The sequence below is a fragment of the Globicephala melas genome, chromosome 17 (genome assembly GCF_963455315.2).
Source record: "Globicephala melas chromosome 17, mGloMel1.2, whole genome shotgun sequence".
Classification (NCBI taxonomy): domain Eukaryota; kingdom Metazoa; phylum Chordata; class Mammalia; order Artiodactyla; family Delphinidae; genus Globicephala; species Globicephala melas.
The window spans coordinates 77,205,345-77,219,235 of record NC_083330.1 but is presented as its reverse complement, the minus strand read 5'-3'; the positions used below and the strand labels follow the sequence as shown (position 1 = coordinate 77,219,235).

General features: G+C 42.2%; 1 protein-coding gene across 22 annotated transcripts in view; it reads left to right on the top strand.

Moving 5' to 3' along the window:
- The window catches only part of PTK2 (protein tyrosine kinase 2), a 254,311-nt gene that overhangs the window by 105,965 nt on the left and 134,455 nt on the right, over positions 1 to 13,891 (top strand). For all 22 annotated transcript variants that reach the window (XM_060287148.2, XM_060287149.2, XM_060287147.2 and 19 more), the window contains one exon: positions 3,412 to 3,499. In XM_060287148.2, the coding sequence (XP_060143131.1) occupies positions 3,412 to 3,499 (88 nt within the window). The remainder of the gene's footprint in view (positions 1 to 3,411; positions 3,500 to 13,891) is intronic.

Genomic DNA, 13,891 nt, shown 5'->3' with positions numbered 1-13,891 from the left:
TGCTGGTGCGAGCGGGCGGATAGGCTGTGGGCTTCAGGTGCTGCGGTTTAAGGACTGGGGTGAGGTGTTTGGACTGAATTAAAGTGGGAGGCCTTGAGCAAAGTTTCCGTAGGGTTGTGAGGGGGAATATGCTAGACGGTAGTGGGCTGAAGCAGGTACGATCTAAAGACCTTGCCCACCCCCGTGACCAAGATCAACTTACGTTCCTCTCTGTTTCTAAGCACAGGTGCCTTCTCTTAGTTTCATTCTGCCTCTGGGCATTCAGGCATGTTGAAGTGGAATCCCAGGTCTGCCTCCTAATAGCTGTGGCACCTTGGCAAAATTACCTAATTCCCAAAATTCGTTTCTCCCCCATCTATGCAAATTGGGTGAAATAGTAACCTGGTCACTATTTCTGGCCAGTCCCCTCCTGGCCTCCCTTTGGTGCCTGTTGTCTGCCCTACCTAGTACCACCTGGCTAGGCCTCAGTAATGTGATGTTACTGTGCTGGCCATGGTGCCCCTGGTGCTTCCTTTCTCACTGGGATGAGCACCACCACCATGATGAGCAGAGGGTCCTGTGAGATCTGCAGGCTCCTGATCCCACGCCCCCCGGAAGCCCTGTTACTCACTGCCCTCGGTCAGTGACTATAGCTGCATTTGCCCCCAAGCACCCTCTGGCCTCAGGGCCTTTACACATCCCCCCCCCCCCGCCCCCCCGCACATAACTGCATAACTCCCTTCCTTTAGATCTTCCTTCAGCTATCACTGAGTCAGAGTGACCTTCACCAGCTCCCTTTATAAAATAGTACTTCATCACTTGTTACTCCCCTTATTTGCCTTTATCACATTACCTACCACCTCAAAGATACTTATGTGTTTGCTGTCTGGCTTCCATCACAAAAGTAGAGACTCTTTGAAGGCTGGTACTTTGTGCCTGTTTTACTCACTAATGTCTTCCCAGCCTCTCGAATTGTGCCTGTAGATGGTTAGTGCCGAAGTAAATCTTCGTCGAGTAATGACTGATGAGGTAGATAAACCGTCAAGATGGTTGTGATGGTGTGCAGTGACAGCTCATTCACTTCTCCTGGCGTCCTGATCAGGAAATTGAGGCACAGAGAGGTGATGGCAGACAGTGAACGAGTGATGGAGCCAGAATTCAGGCGCAGGCGGTCTTGATCCAGAGCCCACATTCTCTCTGCTTCTGTGGGGTTGTTGCTGATGAAAAGAAGTCATCTGGTTAAAATGCTGCTCACCATTTCTGTCATATCCTGAGTAGTCCCTAAACGTTAGTTGATGTCATCATCAGGATGCTGGATGCTAAGAGCGTGGAGGTGGAGCCAGGCTGCCAAATGTTTGACTTTTGGACCAGTTTTTTTTTTCTTTAAACCATTAAAATGGAGTAACATTAATACCAAAGCCTCCTGCAGCCTGTTTGATCCTGGAGCTTCCAGCCTGGGAACTGGTTGCTTGCTTTTGCCAGCATTGTTCACCTGGTCTGCTGAATGTAAATAAGTACACTTTTGTTCTTTGATTATTATGTTGATTAAGAGAAATGGTTCATATAAGGTGCCTGGTAAGTCCTAAACTCAAAATAAAGGAACCCTGTTGTGCTTCTACAAGTAGTTGCCCAGTGTAAAGTATCTGCGGTGAGTTACTGGGACCCCTTCAGAGAGCAGAAGTACAGTGGAACCTCATTGTTTGGCAATTGTGTCTTTTAATAAGACGGACACTTAAAAATCTCAGCAGAACTTGTGTATGTGTATCTTGCATTTTTTCTGCCCTTAATTGAACCAAAAGAATTGTACTGATTACTTTGCGTTGTTTTCCCTGTGAGCCTAATACATTTTTAAAAGATCAGTTTATGAAACTTGTAGAAAAAATTCGTATCTTTATAACCTTTGTGTAGGCAAATATTTTATAAACAAAACACTAAGATAATTTATTAAAAAGAAAAGGAATAAATAGGACTGCATAAAAATCACAAACTTTCTTCCTCAAAAGATACTGTTAAAATAAAAAGATTTTTAAAATAATTTTTAAAAGGTACCATTAAAATAGTGAAAGGCAAGCCATAGAGTGGGAGAGGATATTCACTAAGTCTAACAAAGGCCTTACGTCCAGAACATGTAAAGAATACCTACAGGGCTTCCCTGGTGCAGTGGTTGAGAGTCCGCCTGCCGATGCAGGGGACACGGGTTCGTGCCCCGGTCTGGGAAGATCGCACGTGCTGCGGAGCGGCTGGGCCCGTGAGCCATGGCCGCTGAGCCTGCGCGTCTGGAGCCTGTGCTCCGCAACGGGAGAGGCCACAATGGTGAGAGGCCCACATACTGCAAAAAAAAAAAAAAAAAAAAAAAAAAACCTACAAATCAGTGGTGGGGTGGGGGTGGGGGGACGACTCAGTAAAAAAGGGACAAAAGCTTTAATAGACACTTCACAAAAGAAGATAACCAAAAATGGTCAATTATCAAATGAAGAAGTGCCCATTTGTGTTACTCATCAAGGAAGTACTAATTAAAACCACTGTGTACTCTTGCTGTAAATATCAGAGGTCCTAAAATGAAAAGGTTAGAAGTACCAAGTAGAGGTGAGGAATAGTGGAACCAGAGCGCCCCGTGCTGCTTGTGGGAGTGTACATGGGTACAGCTCTTTACCTTACTCTTTGGTCACATCTGCGCTGCCTAATGTGTGTGTTCGTTAGGATCCAGTGATGATGCTCCTGGTCTGCATCCAGCAGAGATGTGTACATATGTTCACCAAAAGGCATGCATGTGAGTGTTCATATGGGTGGACACACACATACACAGAATGAGGCACAGAGAGAGCATTCTGGTGAAATTCGTTTGTTTTGACCATTCTTGAAGTTTGGCTTCCTGAGCAAAATTACTTTTTTAGAGGAATATAAAGAGTGCTCGTAGCATTATTCTTAATAGCCCCAAGTTGGAAACTACTCAAACGGCATCACAGTAATGTGGATGAATGATTGTGGTCTATTGTACAGTGCAGGACTGTCAGCTATGAGCAAACTGCAGTTACTCGATAGGGAGGAGTCTCACGAGCATATTGGTGAATGAAGGAAGCCAGACACACGGGAGTACATCCTTTGTACCTCCAGGCATGCAGAGCTCACCTCTGGGGAGTGGAAGGTGGTGCTGCCCCTGGGCAGTGGGGCTGGAGGGACTTCTGGGCGCCCTCTGGGCCTCTCATTAGGCTCTGTCTCCTGCAGAATCCTCGAGCTGTAGCATACTCACATGCACGTTTTTGTGCTGAAAAAAAAACATTTACATTGACGGATTAATTGATTATATTTTAACTTATTTTTAAAATAATATTTCAGAGTAATTGGCAGTGCCACACTCAAAATAATTTTGTAGACTATGAATTGAGAAAATGACTTATTTCTAATTGCTTGATTTTGTTAATTATTTTTTAGATATGAATTGAGAATTCGTTATTTGCCAAAAGGATTTCTAAACCAGTTTACTGAAGACAAGCCAACTCTGAATTTCTTCTATCAACAGGTACAGGAGGATGCTTTAATAACATTTTTTTTCTTTGTTTCTTTGAATCCTATTTATTTCATGGTTTTATTTTAGAATTAGATTACACCTAACATTTGGGAGAATATAAATTTGTCACCGTAGGGCAGTGAGATTCTTATAATTAGTAAGAAATTATGAATTGTTGACACTGAATTTTTGTATGCTTGGGCAAATCTTAAAAGATACTTCTTTTAAGTAGAGACAGGAAGTCCTAAGTGACACAACCATTGTTCTGTCTTTAATTCAAGTGTAATTATGCCTGAATATCAACAAATTTGTCAGATGTTTATTCAGAGCCAACTATACCCGTATAATCTCAATAGCACTTTGCACAACAAAGCAGAATTGACTTTTTTACACTAAAAGGAGCTTTCTTTTTACCCCGTGTTAGTTAGACAATAAATACTTGTGGCATAAATGAACCAAAACAGTTTTCCAGTCAAATAAATGTTACTTGTAAGTATTTGTGAAGAGTTTAAAAAAAGTCTAATGAATATCAGCGAGACATTTGTACATACAATTTTGCAATTAAATACGCTGGGAAATTTTTTATTTTAATAAAATTATTCATTAAATGTCTATTCGGGGTCAAGAATGCAGAAATTAATGACATAATCTGTACTTCTAAATTCCTCAGTCTAGTGGATTGCCTGTAAACAGCATCTTTGTGTTCAATCCTGTGCTGTTTGTAAGCACAAATGGTGTGGCCATGCCTGGGCGGAGGTGCTAACACAGGGGAGGTTTGGGGTCCAGGCGGCTCCCCTGCAAACCGTCCTTTAACGCAGCGGTCTCCAACATCTTTGGCACCAGAGACCGGTTTCGTGGAGGACAGTTTTTCCATGGAGCGGGGAGGGTGGTAGTTCAGGCGGTGATGTGAGGGATGGGGAGCGATGGGGAGCGGCAGGTGAAGCTTTGCGCCCTCCTGCCGCTCACCTCCTGCTGTGCGGCCCAGTTCCTAACAGGCCGTGGGCCGGTACCAGTCCACGGCCTAGGGGTTGCGGACCCCTGCTTTAAGGAGTCTCCAACTTTGTAGGTGAGGAAGAGAGGTACTTTAGAAAACGTGGTGCATTTAAATCTGAGCTAAAATGATTTGAAAGGAAACGGGTGAGAGAGATGGGACCACATCATGTAAAGAGAGGGTTTTAGGTTTTCTCCTGCAGATAATTGGGAGCATTTATAGAATTTAAGTAGCAAATGTCATGATCAGAATTTTTTTTTAAATAAGACCACCCTGATGTGATGTCTGTACCCGGGATGGATTGGGTCTTGAAAAGGCTGTAACCTAGTGGGGGCTTGTCACCCATTTGGGCAGGAAGCTAGAAAGCTGGGAGGTCCAACGGTGTGGTAGGAAGCAAATTTAGTGGATGGATTTGCTAGGACTAGAGACTGAACAAACTGGAGCATGAAAATGAAGAAGAAAGAGGCCGACGGCGTCAACCCAGTCACTCAGTGTCAGGAAGGAGAAAAGGTGGGCGGGATTCGGTAGGAGGGCAAGGTACATGGTTTCATTTCTCTGTTGAGGTAAGTGGATATTCCTGCTTTTAAGATCCAGCCTGTGAGAGCAGCATCCAGCTCTTGAGATGTTTTCTTGTCCGTGAAGTAGAAGTCATATAGGAAATGTAAGGTGTTAGGTGAGGTGCTTGTGGGAACTTTTGAAGATTTATAATAATACGGAGTCGAATGGGAGAGGGAGTTGCGTTCAACGAAGCAGAGTCCTGTTTGGACTCCAGCTGAGCATGTGTGAGGCCTACTCATTACGGAGCGGTTTCAGTTTACAGGCTGCCTCTCTTCTGCGTCCCTGCGTCTGGCCCTCTAGCCGTCTGCCCAGCTTCATATTTTGGTGAAGGAGGTGACAGAGTTTAGTTAACGGATGTATTTATATTGTATTCTTCTCTCTCGTAGATGATCTATATCACTGGTATCTATATCTATATCCATGACTCCTTTAGTGACATTGATTTCCAGGATGCATGAGACGGGCCTAAATAGCTCTCAGTTATTCCTTTTTATAATTTCTAGGCTAACCTAAAAGTTGGCAACTTTTATGTTCCTTTCACACTGTTACTAGGTTGTCCTACTTTTTCCTTTCGGAAGACCTTGCTTCTGTGTATATGATTAAAAGCTAGCACACGTACCGGTGTATCCCACATTTCCTCTTACTAATAGGACGTATCTTACTGCAGTCTGTGATTCGGGTGAGTGGCCTCTATAAAGCCCGAGAGGTGTGAGGTGTCGTTAGCCCGCATACTGTGCCTGTTCTGCATCTCACAGCTCTGTGACTCCAGGTGCCTCCCTTAGTTTCTTCACATGTAGGTATATAACACCTCCTGCATAGGGTCTTTATGTTGATTAAGTGAGGTCTGATTGTCTACCATATACCTGCCCAGTAACACATGGAATTCAGTCTGTACACAGTGCCAGGCTTTAGAGGATTCAGCGTTTCCACTTGGGTGTCCCAACACAAATGTGAGCCGCACGCTGTGGGATGGGACACACCTCTTCCTTCCCATGTGCTCTGTATGCAACCTTCCAGCCCCTCCACCCCACCTTCTGGTTTCATCCATTTCTAGAACTTCTCTTCTTCAGCCTGTCCCCTTTTAAATATTTTAAAATTGTTAAATCTTATGTTACAGTTTTAGAAAGTCCAGAAAATATTCTAAAACGTCACTTAAATTATCTGTCCTAATAATTACTTTCATTTTGTGTATGCTTTTATAATATCCTACCAAGAACTTGTAATTTAAGGGAAATAGAAGTGTGGTCATAGTAACACCTCTTTCCCGTGTTGATGGCCGGTGTTACTGCTTATCCAGGCCTATAACTAGTGAACTGCGGCTCTGTTCATGGGTATGGAAGTTGTGATGTTAAATGCTACTGTTTAAAACAGGCCATATAAAAAATAAAGCGTGTAATATAGTTCCATTTATGTGAGAAAAGTGTACATTTATTTTACCCTCATCTGACAAAGTTTTAGAAATAGTATGATTCTTGCATTGCTGCTTTGGCAAGTAATTTTATATTTATTTGACTTCTTGTGATAATCTTCCAGTGCAGAGTCTATCCTGGTCTGTGCATGGAAGTTCTAGAACTAGAATTTCTTTCTTTCTAGAACTGTTAGAGGTGATCCAAACGTTATCCTACCCAGGCAGTACCCAACTTGGGAACAGATTTAATTTCAGTGTTGAAAAATCAATTAGGAATTCAGAACTTCCTCCTATTTAAACAAACATGCCAAAAAAAAAAGTATAAATAAAAAATTGGCCCTTCAGCTATTTATAGCCACAGTCTTTTGAACTGAGAATGCAGCTGAAATATCTGTAAGAACTTGTGTGTGGAAATTTTCACCAAATTCTGAGAGAAATTATTTTATAAGAGCCTCAGAATTTGATGACACCCATTATTTAATTTTAAAGTTATTTAATTTTTGATGCAAATATGTTAAGATGCATACACATATGCATACATCTAATTTCACTGAATTCCAAGCTAAATTGATCCACTTTTAAGGGGCTCAGGTTTTGATGACATGTTTAGATTCTGTAACATCTGATACATGTGTTCTTTCATCTGATACATGTGTTCTTTAGTAAGGTGTGATACTTAGTAATAAAATGAATACCTGTGATCCCACTGCCTAGAGGAAGAGAACATGCCTGATGTTTCCTGGCCCCATGTCCCTGTGACACCCCCCCATCCCAACCCCTTCACTCCAGGCAGACAGCCATGGTCCTGCATTGTGTATTTATCTTTCTCTTACTTTTGTTTGCTGGTTGTCACATTTTACAGCATACGTGTGCCCACCTCAGTTCTGGCCTTAGGACAGAAGCTGACTCTAGCTCTCCCCTGAGCCCTCTGCATTCCATCATTAGTCTGAGTAGGTTTTTTGGTTTGGTTTTGTTCGTTTGTTATTCAGCTCATAGAAGCTTTCAGAAGACTTGAAAAAATATTTTATTCAGCATTTTTAGTTGTTTTCAATGAGCACTGTGGCCAGGACATTGGGTCCACTATGTTGGTAGAAATGGAAGTGATCACATAGGGCTTTAAAATTTTATCCCTTTTGGTTCATTTCCACACTAATTTGCACTGTGGTTAGAGACTGTGGTTCATTTGAACTCGTTGTTCAGACTCTTTGGACTTGTTTCATCGTCTTGCATGTTGAGATTTTGCCAGGGGTTCAGCTTTGCTTGAGTGAACGTGTCTGCTCTGGCTGTGCAGTGAGCTCGGTAGATAGCCATCAGTTTGCGATTGTTCATTGTGCTGTTCGCAGCTCCCGCGTCTCTGTTCTCTTTCTGCTTGAAGGATGGTGTTGCTGGGAGCACCGCGGTTCTGGTTCAGAACCACATGGGAGTCGTTCTCCCTCGGAACTTCGGCGGTGTTCTCTGCCGTGTACGATCCCTGTGGCTGCTGTTGAGAAATGGCTGTCGTAGTCTATTCATCTGTCTCCTCTCTCTGGGTGGCTTTAGGGTCCTTACTTGTCCTCAGTGTTTTGCAGCTTTATTACAAACTAGGTGGGATTCCCACTTATTTTTCCTGCTTGATCTGTGTTGTGTGGCCAGGACCTCTGGGTTCCTGTCATTTTAATAGGTCCTGGAGATGTCTTCATTGGCGTCTGCTCAGATACTGCCTTTTCTTCCTTCTTAGTTATTCCTCCTGAGATTTCAGTTGAGATCTCCATCAGAACTTCTCAGACTGTATCTATTGACGCCTCTTTTTTGTTCTCAACTCCTGTCTCCCTGAGATCTGGATTCACAGAAATCTTTCAGATCACCAACCCCCCTCAGCTGTGGCCAATTTGATGTCTAGTGCATTTGTTGGATTTTTATTTATTTTTCAAGTTTTATCTCTCGTTCTTCAGTCTGCCAGGCCATCTTTTGTGGCCCTTATTGTTAACTAATTTTTCTGTCCCCTCCTTTTTTTTTTTTTTATCATTTCCGATGGGGTTGATGTCTCTATTCTGAATCCAAATTGTAACATCTGGGGTCCGTGGGCTTTACAACTGTTGGTGGTGACCCCCTGACTCTTATTCACAGCGGCTTGTTTTCTCGCATGTTTGTTATGAGCCTAGTGTTTTGTTGACCTTCAAGTGCGGGGATCTTGAGGGTCTACCCGGGCAGTAGTGCATACTCCTGAGTGTTATCTGTTGTTTCTGTTCTGGAAGAATCAGTATTTTTATTACTTTGGTTCTCTTATCAGGATAGAAGCAAAAGAATTATGTTTCGATTTCCTCTATACTAGTTCCATCCCATGAAAGAGAAAGAAAACTTATAATAAACTACCTTAATTTTATTATTCCTTACTTTGAAATTTCACCCATGCGCACTACTCATCATGCCCCTTGTTTGGATGGAGTCATGAGGAAAACAGCACGCCAGTGGGTGTATTGAGCGTTGGGTTCCTGGTGGGAGATGGTTCTGTGGATGCACGTAGTTTCATTCAAAGATGTCCTAAATGTGACTACCAGTGTGACATGCCACACATGACTCACTAAATGTTTTTGACCCATTTCAGAATATTCTGAAAGATATTAATCAGCACACTCTAAAAATAAACTAGAATCTTGTTATAACTCTATTCACTGTAGAGCAGGTGTCTAAAAAAATAATTTTTGATGCCAAAGCTAATGGCTTATTGTAAAGCAAGAAAAGTGTGTTTTGCCTTGAAGTTGAATTTTGCCTTTGCCGTATAACATTTCATTCTTCTTTATCTCTCGGATTTGTTAAAGGTGTATTTGATTGGCAACCTTTTGCAAGTAGTAGTGGCCGTTAGTTTGAAGGGCTCTGTCCATGTTTAGTGAAGAAGTTGTCGTATTAACTAAATGTGCATCGATGATGCTGAACTTGTGTAGGACCCATTTGGTACCACTGACATTTTCAGCCTCGGAGATGCCTGTGTCAGACGTGAGGTTGTCATTGTTTTCTCCTACAAATATATTAAGGTTTACAATGAGTATATCCATTGGTCTGCTCTCAAAAAACGTTAACTGTAACATAATTCGTGGTTTATTTGACAAAAAAAGTTCCAGTGGGAAGCTGAAGAAGACATTGAGTCCAGCACCCTAACTTTATGGTTTGGAACCTAAACTGCAGAGACGTGTGAGGGGCCAGGGCACACTTATATTTTGTTGGTCAATCTTTCTGTTATTTTACTCTAATTTTTTATTTTTACATGTCTTTATTTAGATAATTATATTATCAGAAATGATTTCTTTAACTGTAGTTTCTTGGCCATAAAGCTTTCTGTCAGTTAAAACATTTTGAAATGGAAGCTCCAAGTGGGAAAGTTTAGTTTAAAACCTGACATTTTCAATGTGAGAATTATTAGCTGTCCTTTTCCATAAAGAAGTTAAAATTAAATATAGGTCTAAGTCTGATTCGTTAGAAGATACATTTTCTGTACTTCTTTAATAGATTTAATAATGTACATTTTTTTTCTCCTTTTCCACTCCTGTATGGTTTCGGTGATTCAAAAAGTTGTATGGTTATTGAGCACTTAGGTAAACTCTGTCATATTTATACTGTTCAACCCATAGTTTTTTGTTCATCCTTCTCTGTAAAAGACTTTAGAAATGGGAGGCAGAAATGGTCAGTCTCTCACGGTCACTCTTCCCTGCTGCTATTTTCAGTTTGCCTTTGGTCTACCTCAGGGCCTTGGACAGATTCTTTCTTTGGTAGAAATCCTGCCGTCTCAGGATCCCCAGCACCGCCCTCAAGGTCAGCCGTTCACCAGAAGGATTTACAGGGCTCAGAGGCTGTTATATTTCTGGTTTTCGTTTATTATAGCAAAAGGATACAGAGGAAAGGCAGCAAAGGGAAGGGGTCTACGGGGTGATGTCCAGAGGAAATTAAGTGGAAGCTTCCCCGGGTCCCTCCCAGGGGAGTCCCATGGCGCAGCACGTGATGTGTGAAAACAGGTGCAGAGGTTCGCCAGCCTGGGACCCTGCTGAGCTTGGGCGTTGAAGGATTTTATCAGGCTCCATCTCCTGGGCGTACAACACCTGTGTGACCTCAGGTAGGCTCCAGGCCCCAGGAAGGAAGCAGGTGTTCGTCATAATCACATTGTACATACAAATTCTCCAGTCAGACTGGGATGGTGTGGCCCGAGGCTTCAGGTGGGCAAAGGCACTCTTATCAGAACATTCCAGGAGTTCAGGTTCCAGGAGGCCAAGAGCCAGTCATAATCTTGGGAATGTGTAGGGTTTGAGCAACCCAGGCCTGCTGAGTTAACACTTTTCTGCATGACTCCTCTTTCCTTTCCTGGACTTAGATCATTTCTATTCATTCAGTAACTCTTTTAAAAAAATTGAAGTATAGTTGATTTACAGTGTTGGGTTAGTTTCTGCTGTACAGCACCGTGATTCAGTTACAGATATATATATATATATATATATATATATATATATATATATATATATATTCTTTTTCATATTCTTTTCCATTGTGGTTTATTACAAGATATTGAATATAGTTCCTTGTGCTATACAGTAGGACTTTGTTGTTTATTTTGTATGTAGTAGTTTGTATCTGCTAATCCCAAACTCCTAATTTATGCCTCCCCCCTCCCTTTCCCCTTTGGTAACCATAAGATTGTTTTCTATGTCTGTGATTAACTCTTAATTTTAAGTGGTGTTTTCTATGTAAAGCCTTCCATGACACCTGTACATTTCTCATTTAACATCCGATTTTTAAAAATATTTTAAAATTAGTTTTACTGAGGTGTAATTTTACATACAATAAGAATCACTAGGGCTCCCCTGGGGGCGCAGTGGTTGAGAGTCCGCCCGCTGATGCAGGGGACACGGGTTCGTGCCGCGGTCCGGGAAGATCCCACATGCCGCGGAGCGGCTGGGCCCGTGAGCCATGGCCGCTGAGCCTGTGCGTCCGGAGCCTGTGCTCCACAACAGGAGAGGCCACAACAGTGAGAGGCCTGCGTACCGCAAAAAAAAAAAAAAAAAAAAAAGAATCACTAACTTCAGTGTACAGCTCAGTGAGTTCTGACAGATGTGTATAGTTGAGCAGTTTCCATTACAATCATGATTTAGTACAATATAAAAATAGAGGAATTGACATTGACACAATACTACTAGGCAGACTACAGATCATGTTCAGATTTCACCAGTTTTTACGTGCACTCCTGTGTTTGTGTGTAAGAGTGTGTGTGTAGCTCTATGCAGTTTTATCATAGGTACGGATGCATGTGACTACTACTGTAATGAAGACACAGAACTGTCTCACCAACACAGAGAGCTCCCTGGTGCGGCTTGGTCACAGCCTGCCCCTCTCCTAACCCCTGGCAGTCACGGGTCTGTTGTGTGCACGTTGTATTTCCCTGTTATTTTCTGTTGCCCCCACTAATAAGAGTGTGCTGTTCAGTGAGGGCAGACGTAAAGTCTGCCTTCACCATTGCGTCCACAACACAGTAAGACATGGGTTTTAGGTGCCTAATTGATTCTCTCGAATGACTTATTAGTGATGATTGAGTTTTAATGCTAATGCCCTGATGTTCAAAAATTTGGATGAGATTTATTAGAAGATGTCAAAAAAATCCAAGAAACAAAGGAACTGTATGCCTTTGGAATTTGAGAAATCACATTGGTTTGTGTGTGTGCGTGTGCACTCTCAGCATTAGATCTTCTTAAAAACTGATATGATTCTTCAGGTACCCCTAGTATATTTGTGGTTGCTTTTGCATTATATATGGACAAGAAAAAAGAAACAATGGAAACACTTATTGTCGTACAGGTTTTCTAGCCTTGGTCATCTCCTTTTTTTTTTTTTTGCGGTACGCGGTCCTCTCACTGTTGTGGCCTCTCCCAATGCGGAGCATAGCCTCTGGACACGCAGGCTCAGCGGCCATGGCTCACGGGCCCAGCCGCTCCGCGGCATGTGGGATCTTCCCGGACCGGGGCACGAACCCGTGTCCCCTGCATCGGCAGGTGGACTCTCAACCACTGCGCCACCAGGGAAGCCCAAGGAGTTTGTTTTAATTGAGAACTGCCATTGGGTTCCTTCTGCATACAAACACTCCACTCTTTGCTCTCACAGAACTCAAGGAGGAGTGCCTGACAGTTGAGCCAACTTGGCCGACTGCCTCGGATCACTCAGGTGGTGTATGATGTAGATGGTTATATACACATTTGTCTGCCCTCAGCCCCATTTTCTTTACACACACTATCGAAGACTTTCAGGTCTATTTGATAAATTCATGTAGCTGACAGAATATTCAGAAGAGACCAAAACGAGGCAAAAGATCTCATGTGGCAGCCAAAGCATTGACTTGGCATATGGAATAAATTATGGAGCAAGTTAGGATTAGTACTTTTATTAGAGATGTGAGTGGTTTTTATATTAAAACCTGTGCTTTAGTTCTGTTGCAGAATAAGGTGAAAAAACTCATGAATGTAAATATGATACTTGCCCACAGAAGGAAGTCCAGATACATCCTGTTTTTTAAGCAGGAAATCGACATCCATATGGAAACAAATTAATTTAATAAAACAAAGAACAACATTCAGAGATATTTGCTTGAAAGACTTGGAAATTTGCTGGATTTGGAGTTAATAAACAGTAGTAATCCATGGTATAAAAAAGAATATAACACAATGACAGTGGTAAAACAAACTAAGACATGCACGTGAAGCCATCATGTTAGACCCTGGGGCTACCAGGGTTATGAGCTGTGGTCCTTACTGGTCATTAATCTTCCTTCTAGTGGAGAATGCCTACACTTTCTGAGAGTTCACAAGAAGGTATAGGAACACACTGAAGCTTGAGTTATGGGGGTCAGTGGATGGGTTTTTGAGTTTTAACTTTAACGCTTGCTGTGTGACCTTGAGTACGTTAATTTTGAGTAATTAAGCTTTCTGTTTTTTATGTATAAAATAGGACTAAGGCCTATCTTGAAGAGTTATTGAACAGACTATAAATAATGTATCTAAAACAGCAGAATACCTGACCCCTGGAATAATAAGTAGTTCCTGCTCTCACCTTCGTTCTTCTAAGGTTCTTTCTAAGGCTCTTAACTGGGGGTTAGAGTAGGGTCCAAGTCACAGTGACGCTGCCAGTAGTAAATGAGAGCTATGTATAAATCTGTCTGACATGGCAATGTGGGTGTATTTACTGTAAGCAACTATATAGCTATACATACGCACACTTAAATGTTCAATAAATTGCATTTATTTCACAAATGAAAGCATGAAAGTTAGAAATGTTTTATAAAAAAATGAACACTGAGTGTTAAAGACCCTACATTTTGAAGAAAATTGCATGAGCCCAACATCAGGACGTGATGTGCACAGTGGTTCAGAGAACAGCCCCTCTGGAGCCTGGGTGACAGGGACCTTGCGGGGGGGTTGCTCTCTGTCCTCACAGAGGG